Genomic DNA, 12,302 nt, shown 5'->3' with positions numbered 1-12,302 from the left:
TAGCCTTCTCGGCTACGTCGGCGTCTGCGCAGCCTTCTCGGCTACGTCGGCGTCTGCGCAGCCTTCTCGGCTACGTCGGCGTCTGCGCAGCCTTCTCAGCTACGTCGGCGTCTGCGCAGCCTTCTCGGCTACGTCGGCGTCTGCGCAGCCTTCTCGGCTACGTCGGCATCTGCGCAGCCTTCTCGGCTACGTTGGCGTCTTCACTCTTTATCCTGCACTGTTAGTTTTCCTATTTGTACAATAATCGTTATAATAGTTAATCATTAATGCTATCAGAATATGGGGTACGAATTAGGAGCTGCGCTGGTAAGGGCCTTTTCCCTCATCAGCTACTCCCCCCCTATTCTATGAAAAGGAGTGGGCTTTCCCATCAGTTTTCATAGAAGAAAAAGGTGCTTGCTTTGAGGTGTAGAGGAATAATCAGTATAAGAAAAGGTAGTAAGTAATCCAGCGCAGGAGGCCTTCATGTTGTTGCCAACGCTGGACGTCGTGGTACAAGTCTTGTCCCATCGTATTTAATGTTGTCTGATGCTCTCGAGTGTTTTGCTACGTCATCCCACGTGTCTGCCTTTATGAGTGTGAGATCTCGGCCCTCCAATTTTAACTGTCATTCTAACGTGAAATCCTAACCTTCATTTTCCTCTTACACGTTTCCCAACCCTAGTAATTATTTCCCCCCATCCCTTCAATTCAAATTCCTTCCCTATAAATACATCCGCCTCGTCGTTTTCTTCTTCTTCCTTTTCCCTCATCTAAATTTTTTTTTCTTGGACTTCTCTGGTTTCTCCGATCTTCCGCCGTTTTCGATCTTTCTTGTTAAGCTCCCCATCCGACCATCACTCCTCTTACCAGGTTAGGTCCTTCCTTCCTCCATTATCCCCGTCGATTTGCTCGTTTCTTTCAGTTGTGTTGTTGCGCTCTCTCTCTCTTTTTTTTTCTGCAAATCCCTCGTTTGTACATCATGGCCACCGTGGGTGCTAGACAACAACAAATAAATGCGGCGGAAGATATGACGTGCCGGGGCTGTCACTTTCCTCGTTCCACCCTCACTGCCGCCCAAATGTCGGCAGTACGGGGGTCGTTACGTATTCAGCCGGACGATCCAGAACTGAAACTCCGGATGCAGCGAGAATCCGACGATATGCTCGATACGGACGGAAAATGGCATAAGGACACCATTCCTATCTGGCACGCTCAGGTAAAGGCGGGCTTGCGTTTACCCCCTTCGGGTTTTCTCATGGAACTATGCGAGCGGTTCGGGGTCCCCTTCTTCCAAATCTCCCCTTCTTCTCTCCGGAGGGCCCACATTCTTCATATCCTCTGCGCTGCTAATAATTATCCCCACAGTGTGGAGTTGTTTCACAAGACCCACATTCTCAAGTGGACTGATTGCCATTACAACTTCACCGCTAAGCCCAAAATGAATTTGAAATTCTTGAGTGACCTTCACTCTATGGATAAAAAATTTCGCGACAAGTATTTTTTTGTACAAGTGCGGGATGGGACTTGGGCAGACTATGCCGGTACTAACGAGGTAGAATGGCATCGGACAAAGCATTCCTCTCCCCCAAATAGGAAACCTCTAGATGCCCTGGAAGTTGGCTTCATCGATCTCTTAGGCCAAGCTTTTGTTAACGAGGATTTTGATGTCCTAAAATTAATTGCTTCTCCTTCTGTCCTGGCTGGCGCTGGCCTCTTCTCTCGTTATCCCCAAACCTCCATCGGTATATTTCAAGTGTTTGTATTGTTTTGCGTGTTAGTGCTTTGCATTTCTTAATCGTTTCTCTTCCTGCATAGGGATGTGGAGATCTAAGGAGCATGGTGCCCTTGATTCCTTCCGCTTCCTCCCCGATCCTACTGTCGAAGGAGATGCTGCTCTGCGGACCGGGTCGGCGCAGCGTGTGACCCCTGAATCCTTCAATCTCGGGCGACCTCGTCCGGTTTTATCCGCTGCTGGCACTCAACCTCTTCAGCTCCGTGACGAGGGTGAAGCGATCTCTGCTGAAGGTGAGGCTCTTGTTTGCCCGTAAACGTCGTAAGGCTCAACCAGCGGTCTCTTCCCGGCCATCCAAGAAAAAGAAAGTCCCTGCTCCTGATGTCGGGGGTAAGGATTCTTTCGACGCTCTACTCAGAGATGCGTCTCCTGAAGCTACACAGGCAGAGGAAAGGTCCGACTCCCTTGTAGAGATCCCGAGCCCCCGTGCTCTGAAGGATTTGACCGGTCAAGAATGTCGATCCCAAATGGAATCGCAGATCGCCTCTGTCGACCTGCGCAGATATGACGCCATGGACATGGAGGACCTGGCTTTCGACGTGTGCCTGGGCGTGGAGCAGGTGAGTTACGTGTGTTCTTGTTTTTATAATTTTTCTGTGTGCGAATTCTTAGCTTTCTTAGCTTATGTTATGAGCTATGATTGTGTCTGTGCAGTTGCGGGTAAAATGCTTGTCAGCGTCCCGACATATGACCTGGGCAACCTCTAATCTCCACGAGAAGGAGGAGGAACTCATGGCCTCTCTGGCTGATAATACTGAGCTACGGGAGCAGCTGCGCCAAGCTCAGGCTAAGCTGTCGAAGGTGAAGGTGGAGAAGGAGTACCTTGAGACTAAGTTTGCTCGTATGTCCCAGAACAGGGAGAAGGAACTTGAGGCTGTCAAGCATGAGATGTCGGAGGCATGCCGGGCGAAGTTAAATCAAGTGAAGGCGAATGTTGCTGATCAAGAAAATCAAGCTTTCATGCGAGGGATAAAAGAATTCCGCCAACAGTATTTCTTATCTGCGCGGGGTCAATTATTCTTGCGCTACTTGTTAGAGGATTCTCTTCAAACCTTCCGTCATTCTCCTGACATGTGATTTATGCTTAATTGTTCTAATTTTAGGGGTTTGTATGAGCTTTATTTTAAGATAATCTTCTGGAAATTGGTGCGTTTTATGGTGTATTTTATGCTTTGCAGGAGATTTAGGATTTCGAGATGAAGAGTGCAAATTTTGGAGAGTTTGGGCTAAGAAGTACGCTTTTGTGCATACTCTGGCATGTCAGAGAAGCGAAGCCCCGCATGCCAGAGCAGCGAAATGGGAAGCCAGAGAAATGCTCCAGAGCCAGAGCAGCGGAACCAAGCCAGGCCAGAGAACTCAATCTCCAGTGCAACGAAGTCAATCTCCAGTGCAGCGAAGTCAATCTCCAGACCAGAGAAACCAATCGCCAGAGGAATCATAAGCGCCAGAGGAATCCTATTCGCCAGAGAAACCAATAGTCAGAGGAACCGAATGTCAGAGCAGAGAAATCCTATCCCAGAGCAGAGAAATCAAAGGTCAGACCAGAGGAATGAAATTCTCGCCAGAGAAATCAACATATCAGAGCAGAGGAATCACTAGTCAGAGCGGAAGGCCATTTCTCTGGCAGAAGGCCATTTCTCTGACGGAATCCGTTCCGCTGGCGAGAGTTACGAATTCGGCCAGAATGGAGATTACTTGCTGAGCGCGTCACAGCTGGGGAGTTGCCTTATCTTGCACGATTCTATTGCCTTTAGAGTTCTACTTTGCAAGGCAACTTCCATAGTGATCAAGAGGGATTTGAAGTCTATAAATAGGGCCATACTTTTTATTGTAAAACACATTCCCCTTGCCCTAATCTTTAGTTTCCGCTAGGCAGCCAAAGTTTAGGATTTACTTGCTTTCATAGTTTTTCATAGTTTTCAAATTCATTGTTTTAAGTTAGATTTCAATTTAGTTTTATTTAGTTTTTATTCTTGGATTGTGATTGAGTGACACAATTGCACGTTCAAGACGTTTACGGTATTTCGTATTTAAATTCAATTTATTTGTGTTTAATCATGTTTATGTTTTTCGTTCATGTTTATGCTTTCTTTTTAATTATGCAATTTAAATTATGCACTTTAGTTTCACGCCTAGATTAGTTGGTTTTTAATTTACAAGTATTTAATTTCTTAAGTTAGGTTTAATTTGAGTTGTTTAAATTCTTGCCTAGGTTAAGTTTAAATTCAAGTCAAGTTTAAGTTTAAGTTTAAGTTTAAGTTTCAGTTTTTTTAAATCAAAGTCTTTACTGCTTCCTTTTATTGCTTTTCCCTACGATACTATTAAAAGCCCTTAAAGACTTTCCTTGAGAGATGACACTGGGTCAACTTACTATCACTAGGATGTCCTTGTTCTATTGCAAGTCAACTTAGAGGTGTTTCTAGTTGAGTCAACATGCTCCGCTTAATGGGGCCTGCTATGCAATTCTTGGTGAAGGAAGGCAGTCGGGTTACTCTTGACCAGGTGGAAGCGATGCCTGAACAGCGCAGCCGGTTTGATTTTGATGCTGTATTGGACCAAGTGGATGACACCGGTCTGAACGAGCTGCTGGGCATTGACCCTTCTGCTCCTTCGACTCCTGGTTGGTGGCTTCCCGTTTTGGATAAAGCCCTCCAACTCTTTGCTAAGGATGAAACGAAGGACGCCTTACCTATGGAGCCGGTGATTCGATCTACCCTCCTCCGGCTTCCTCCATGGCCGTGCTTGTTTCCCAAGGCAAAAAGGGGTCTACCTCATGAGTGGCGCGGGCAGAGACAGAAGTAGTGGTACCAGAGGCTGCGCAGTCTGTAGTTGTGCTAGAGGCAACTTCGGTTGTATTCCAGCTGCCAGTGGTGTCGGATTCGGTGATCCAGCAGGCCGTGCAGCCCGTCCGTGTTGAGGAGTCCATTGTCGAGGAGCTCATCGTGGATCCTCCTTCTTCTCCCCAACGCCTTGACTGAATAGATCCTTCCTTCTCTAGCTTATGTTACCCCCGATGTAAAGACTTGTTATTTTTATGGAATTTATCCCCGTTGTATAATTTCTCTCAGACTTACTCTATATAATATGTGTTTTGATCCTCTTGGATGCTCTAGATGATGTTTTTATTTTTATTTTTTATGTTTATTGTTATTATGTGTTATTCCCAAATTTTATGTTTGTCACGCTTAGTACAACGATCTTAGTCCCCAAGTTGAACCATCATACGTGGTGGCTTGGAAAGGCACTTTAGCTGCGCTGCTCTGGTCCGCGCTGCTCTACGCTGTTGTGCTGCACAGCTCTGCGCTGTTGTGGTCTGCGCTGTTCTTCTCTAGCTGCGCAGTTCTGCTGCGCTGCTCTGGAGATTGACTTCGTTGCTCTGGCATTCGGTTCCTCTGGCCTCTTGATTTCTCTGTTCTGGGCTTTGATTCCTCTGGCTTTGATTTCTCTGGCGGTTGATTCCTCTGGCGATTGATTCCTCTGGCGATTGATTCCTCTGGCGCCTCGGTGATTTTGTTACTCTGGCAGACTCGGCTTCTCTGACTTGTGATTTCGTTTTACTGTCTTGTTTTAGCTTGTTTTTCGCTTGGGTTGTTGTGTTTTCCTCGCTTTGGGGTTTTTCTGATTTTTCTCTTGTTAGCGCTTGTGCTATCAAGAGTTTTATTTTTTTCTTTAATAAAGTTTCTATTTCAGCAGCGTGATTTTCTACCTCTTGGTTAAAGGCTTTATCATCAAAATCTAACTGAATATGAGTGTGATCGAAAAAAAATTATGTGTTGGAAATAGTCTATGCTGTCATGGCATTTCCTTTCTTAGTGGAACATAGATGGTACACCCCCGCAGAGCGGCCCTTAGTGGAACAAAGATGGTACACCCCCGCAGAGCGGCCCTTAAGATGGTACACCCCCGCAAAGCGGCCCTTAGTGGAACAAAGATGGTACACCCCCGCAGAGCAGCTCTTAAGATGGTACACCCCCGCAGAGCGGCCCTTAAGATGGTACACCCCCGCAAAGCGGCCCTTAGTGGAACAAAGATGCAGTGTGAGTGTGTGTCCAGGTGTTATGCAAGTAAGAGTATGTTTCCCTAAACCATGAAATCCATTTTATTAAGATGTCCATGGCCCAAACCTCATTAAAACCCAGTGGAAAAAAGAGTGTTTGGTCTACATGATGGTAACTGAATATAGCACTTTCACGTAAAAATTCTTGAGGTTACTTATGTTCCATGGCCTGGTGAGAGGCCGCCCTTCCTGGTCTGCTAGGTGATAAGCTCCTCCTCCCAAGACTTCCGTGATGACAAAAGGACCTTCCCAGTTAGCTTCAAATTTCCCTACGGGCTTCAAGGCGTCTGCCCGCTTGAGTACCAGGTCTCCCTTCCCAAGACTGCGCAGCTTTACTTTCTTGTCGTAACCAGCCTTGATAATGCTTTTGTACTTTGCCGCCCTCACTTGTGCTTCCTCTCTCTGTAGCTCAATCAAGTCCAAGTCAAGTCGGCGCAATTCCTCATTCTGTGCAGTGTCATAGGTAGTGACCCGATGAGATTCCAGCCTTACCTCAGCAGGTACCACAGCGTTCGACCCATATACCAAAGTAAAAGGAGCTTCTCCTGTTGCAGTTTTCGGGCTGGTTCTAAATGCCCATAATACTGTGTCTAACTCCTCAACCCATCGTCCCCTGCTTCGTTCAAGTCTCTTCTTGATCCCCTCACATATGGTGCGATTTGCCAGCTCTACCTGTCCGTTGGCTTGAGGGTGGGCTACTGACACAAATTTCTGTGTGATATCCATCCGAGAACAAAAATCCTCAATCTTCTTGCTCGTGAACTGGGTTCCGTTGTCCGAAACCAAGATCCTTGGCACCCCGTATCGACAACAGATGTTCTTCCATATGAACTTCTCCACTGTGTTATCGTCGATTTTGGTGACAGCCTCCGCTTCGATCCATTTAGAGAAGTAGTCTACGGCAACTATAAGGAAGCACTTGCCTCCTGGAGCAGTTGGTAATTTACCCACAATGTCGATTCCCCATTTGTCGAAAGGATGCGCAGCATACATGATCCCCATTTCTTCCCCATGTATGTTGATTTTGGGAGCGTGTTTCTGACAAGCCTCACATTTCTGCACGAAGGCCTTCGATTCATTGCTGATTTCGAGCGAGTAGAATCCTGCTCTGATTATTTTCCTTGTCAAATCCCTGTGTCCACCGTGGTTACCGCAGCACCCTTGGTGGATCTCTTTTAAGGCAAACTGTGCTTCTTCAGGGGCCAGGCATTTCAAGAATGGGTGTGTGAAGGACCTCTTATAGAGCTGATCGCCGATGAGGCAGAAATTCTCATATTTAGCATACCTTGAGGTATCCTCTTTCATTCGTTGACCATTTTTCAGATAGTATATGATGGGCGTTCTCTAGTCATCCTTGGTTTCAATGTTATATACCTGCGCCACCACCTCCCTTTTAGGCTCGAACACCAAGGTAATGTCCTCGCTCCAAGTTTGTTCGACTGCGCTGGCTACCCTGGCCAGGAGGTCTGCTCGTTGGTTTTCTTCCCTCGACACTTGTTGTATTTCGAATTTCTCAAACTTCTTCCCAATCTCCTGGACTTTGTCGAAGTAATGTTTCATTCTTTCTTCCTTTACCCCGCAGCCTCCTGTTAGCTGTTGTGCCACCAATTGAGAGTCGGTTTTAATCACCGCATTGTCTGCTATGAGTTCTCTGAGTATGTGGGCTGCTCTTAACACTGCTTCATATTCGGCTTCGTTATTGGATAACTTATCTTCAAACTTGATAGCGAATTGATAGACTTCCCCTTCGGGCGAGGTGATGTAGATTCCCACCCCGCATCCTTCTTTAGTGACCGACCCATCAACCTGTGATGCCCACGGTCCCCTCATAGGCCACCTTGTTGCTTCTTGAATGAAATCCGCTAGTGCCTGGGCTCTACTGGTAGTGCGCGGCTCAAACTCGACCTCGTATTCTCCAAGCTGTATAGCCCATTTCACCATCTTCCCTGCTAGATCCGGTCGCCCTAGGATTTATCTGAATGGTATTATTGTTCTCACAATGACCTTGTGTGATAAGAAATATGGCCTCAACTTTCTGGCCGTGGTCATGATTGTGTATGCGGTCTTTTCGACCTCAGTATAGCGTAGCTCTGCACCCTGGATGACCTTGCTTACAAAGTATATCGGTTTTTGTTGCCGGTTCTCCTCTCGGTCCAGCACTGAGCTCAGAGATTCAATTCCCACAGAGATATATAGGTACAATGGTTCTCCTGAAGAAGGCTTTGTTAGCACTGGTAGTTTGGTTAGGTAGGCCTTTAGGTCTTCGAAAGCTCTCAGGCACTCGCTACTCCATTCAAATCGACTTCCTTTCCGTAGAACTTTGAAAAATGGGAGACTTCGCTCTGCTGAGCGTGAGATGAATCGACTCAGTGCGGTAATCCGACCATTGAATGTTTGAATTTCTTTGACATTCCTGGGTGGTGTCATGTTCAGGATGGCTTTAACTTTGTCAACATTGACTTCAATTCCCTCTGGTGTTACCCTGTAACCCAAGAACTTTCCTGATTGCACTCCAAAGGTGCATTTGGCGGGGTTGAGCATTAGTCTATTCTTGCGGACTACCGAGAAGGTTTCCTCCAAATCAGCCACGTGGGAGCTGGCTTTGATGCTGCGCACCAGCATGTCGTCAACGTACACCGATATATTTCTCCTTAGCTGCGTCCTGAAAATTTTGTCCATCATACGCTGGTATGTGGCCCCTGCATTCTTGAGGCCGAAGGGCATGCTTTCCCATCCGAAGACCCCTGTGCACACTGCGAAGGCAGTTTTGGCGACATCCCCCGGGTGCATCTTCATTTGATGATATCTTTGGTAGGCGTCCATCATGGACAGGAGTTCACACCCCGAAGTGGCGTCCACCAGCTGATCTATCCGAGGGAATGGGTAACAATCCTTAGGACAAGCTGCGTTAAGATCTCTATAGTCCACACACATTCTCCACACTTTGGCTTTCTTCTCTACCATGACTGTATTAGATATCCACTCGGGATACTGGATTTCTGCAATATGTCCTGCTTCTAGGAGGGCCTGGACCTGATCCCGAATTGCGGCGTCCTTCTCCGCGCTGAAGTGTCTTATTTTTTATTTGACGGGTTTAACCATCGGGTCCACATTAAGACGATGTTCAGCTAGCTCTCTGTCTATCCCTTTTAGGTCGGAAGTGTTGCATGCAAATACATCCGCATTCCTGCGCAGGCATGCGGTGACTTCCCTTTTGAGGACGGGTGTCATTCCTGCTCCAATCTTGGTGGTGTATCCCTCCTTGTCAGGAAAAAGTTCGATGAACAAGCACGCGTCACTCGTGGAAACAAGGGGTTGTTTATCAACTCCGTCTCTGAGTTCCATGATTTCTCTGCGTTCAGGGTTTGACGCGGTGACTATCCCCACCTTCTCCTTTCTTTGATCATTGGGTTCCCCCGGGGTTTTTGCTTGCTTTCGTTTCTTCTTTTGAGTGTTGGGGTCGTCTCCAATATTATCCTTTTGTTGTACAGTATGCTGGGTTAAAGTTTGTACATGACATTGCTTCGATGTAGCTTGATCCCCCCACACTTCCCCAATCCTTCCACCGTCTATCGGAAACTTCATTTTAAGCTAGAATGTGGAAACCACTGCCTTGAAGGTGTTTAGAGAAGGCCGCCCCAAAATGATGTTGTAAGCGGGCTTCAGAGCATCTATGATCAAGAATCTGATTGTTCTGGTTTTATAACCCTGCGATCGTCCCAAGGTGACCGGCAATTCTACCATTCCGATCGGTACTACTGATTCTCCTGAGAATCCATAGAGTGGTGCATTCGTTGGTTCAATATTGATATCCAAGCCAAGGGCCTTCCAGCAGTCCCAGTACACAATATTCACCGCACTGCCCGAGTCTACGAAAACTCGGTGGACCAGGCATCCGGCCACGTCTGTTGAGAAGACTAAAGCGTCATCATGGGGGTACATTAACGATCTGGCATCCTCCGGGCCAAAGGATATGGTGGGTTCACTGGCTGCGCTGGTAATAGCCATGACCTTTGAGTTAAAGTGTCCTGTTCTTACAGCCCTGACAAGTTGTTTCTTCGCTCTGTTTGATGTGGGCGTACCATTTTCTCCGACGATCATATGAATTTCCCTCTGGAAAGGTGGTCGCTCTGGTATTTCATTCCTTAGTTCTCCTTCGCGTCTGTCATCTGCGCCATTCCTCATCTCCATCTCGTCGCGTCTGTGATTATCATGATTACGGTTGTGCCGTTCTCTGTTCATTTTCTTCGGAGGTCCAGCAACAAATCTGTCCAACCGACCTTGTCTCACCAATATCTCCAACTGGTTCATCAAGTGTCTGTAATTCGCTGTTGTATGTCCATAAGCGTTATGGCATTCGCATAACAAGTCATTTTTCCCTGGTTTGGGATTACCACGGGTGTAGTTCCACGGGGCTCGGAACCAAGTTTCATCTTTGACAAGATGGAAGATTTCGTCAGCAGGCCTGTTCAACGGATGGCGTTCCTGTATATCACCGCCTTTGTTGCGTCGATCAGTCTGCGCAGGTCCTGGGGAAGGGGACCTAGTCTCGACTGCCATGGCTGGTATTCTTGGTGGTAGACCCTTGTATGGTGTTCTCTGAGAGTGTTTATCGCTGGGATGCATCCCGTTGTCACCTTTCTTCACGCGGAGTTTATCGGCTTCGGCCCTTCGTGCGGCCTTAGCGTCCTCCAATTGCAGGTATCCTGGTAGTATGGCCATGATGTTGTCGAATTCCTTTGGCGGTGTAATTTGTAATGCGTCGAAAAGGGGGCCTTGCTTTAATCCTCGGACGAACGCGTAACATTTGATTTGTGATTCTGCCTCTGGTGTATCTAGCACGGCCATGTTGAACCTGGCTACGTACTCCCTTAGCGATTCATGCGGTTCCTGTTTGACATCCATCAGAGATATATCGGTCTTTCCCATTCTCTTGGAACTAGCAAACTGTCGCATAAACATGAGGTATAAGTACCCATAAGAGTAGATGGAGCTGCTTTTCAAGTTGTGGAACCATCTTTGGGCCATTCCTGACAAGGTGGTGGCAAAAATTCGGCATTTTATGCCTTCTCCATATTGGTGTAACGATGTCAGGCCTTCGAACCGTGCCATATGTGCCTCTGGGTCGGCCGTCCCATCATAATCGAGAGAGATTGGGCGGTAGTACGGGCAGGGGTTCCAGTAAGATCTCATCCGAGAATGGACTATTGCTTAATCGCGGCACCTGTCGGTGAAGTGTGTTCCTCTTTCTTCCCCCAGATGTGCCCATGGCCTTGCGTTTGTGTGGAATTTCCCTTCGAGGTTCTTCCTCCTGCTCCTCCGATGAATATGCTTCCTCATCAGAAACTTCGTTCCTTATGGTCTCTTGGGGATGTTCTCTCAGTTCTGTTTCTAGGCTCTTCAACTGACTTTTAAGGAATGATACTCTCTCTTTGAGTCTGGTGTTCTCCCTTTGGGTGCCCCGACTGTGCTGTGGAGTGGTGCCGCTTGTAGAATCGCCTACATCCTCGATTTGGACACTGTTAGTGACAAACTTTCTCTTGTTCTTCCCTTGTCCTTCCCCGGTATTCCCCATTCCCTTCTGCGTGACTGGTTGTGATACATTAGGTAATTCGCGTTCCCCGTCCTGGGCTGGCACTGTTGTGGTTTTCTTGTGTGTTACGTGCTCGACCTCTCTCAATGTGGCCGGGGTAGTGAGAGGGGGCTGCACCCCTGCCAGCTGTCGGATTGTGACATAGTTAAGCATCGCTAGCATTTGCTCAGTGATCGGGACATTAAGGAGCCCTTGTGTGGAAGTAGGCACCGTACCCCCTGGTGCTGAAGTTCCAATCAGAGACTGTGTTGTTCCTGGAGTGGTCCCAGTAGGCCCCAAGGCCGGATTGTTAAAAGTGGTGAAACCTAGTGGTGTGAGTTCAGACAAGTTAATCCCTTGGGTTGAAGGGATCCCAGCCTTCCCATTTCCTGACTACCCCGCGACTGCATCAAAATCTTTAGCCAGATTCCTATACGGGTCATCAGTTCCCATAGTAGTTCCCATAGTTGCTACCTGAAGAGTAAGATCATTAGCATAAGTACATATGAATAATTATTCCTGCGCAGTCGTCTTGCGCAGCCTTATTTTCTCCACTCTTAGAATCATTGACTGCAATGGTGGGGCCCGTAAAACCCTAGAGAAACCCTGAAAAAATTCTTGACAAATGCAGTTCATAAAAGCCCAGGAACTTCGGCCCATAAGAGAATTTAAGATCAAATGTACGGATTTATCGAAAATAAAAATTGCGTAGAAAATTCTTCCTTATGGCTGTTCACGATGGATATTTCATTTTCTGGGAAATGAACCCAGGAAATCACCGTCGTACTTGTTCTCCAAGGTGCACCCGAATCACTAAGATAATGAAGAGCTCAATCGCAAAGTAATCACGACAGAGGGAGGCAAATATTAGAGCTCAAGAGGAAAGAAAGAATTTAAAC

General features: G+C 47.1%; 2 protein-coding genes across 2 annotated transcripts; both read right to left on the bottom strand.

Moving 5' to 3' along the window:
• Nucleotides 1-7,175: 7,175 nt before the first annotated feature.
• LOC131018621 (uncharacterized) lies at nucleotides 7,176-7,772 on the bottom strand. The gene has a single exon (XM_057947334.1). It carries the CDS (start codon nucleotides 7,770-7,772, stop codon nucleotides 7,176-7,178), a length of 597 nt encoding a protein of 198 aa, XP_057803317.1.
• Nucleotides 7,773-9,422: 1,650 nt separating this feature from the next.
• Nucleotides 9,423-10,859, bottom strand: LOC131018620 (uncharacterized). Its single transcript, XM_057947333.1, has one exon. The coding sequence runs from the start codon at nucleotides 10,857-10,859 to the stop codon at nucleotides 9,423-9,425; it is 1,437 nt and encodes a 478-aa protein (XP_057803316.1).
• Nucleotides 10,860-12,302: the final 1,443 nt, after the last annotated feature.

Source organism: Salvia miltiorrhiza, chromosome 3 (genome assembly GCF_028751815.1).
Source record: "Salvia miltiorrhiza cultivar Shanhuang (shh) chromosome 3, IMPLAD_Smil_shh, whole genome shotgun sequence".
NCBI lineage: Eukaryota > Viridiplantae > Streptophyta > Magnoliopsida > Lamiales > Lamiaceae > Salvia > Salvia miltiorrhiza.
This window is presented reverse-complemented; position numbering and strand designations above follow the sequence as displayed.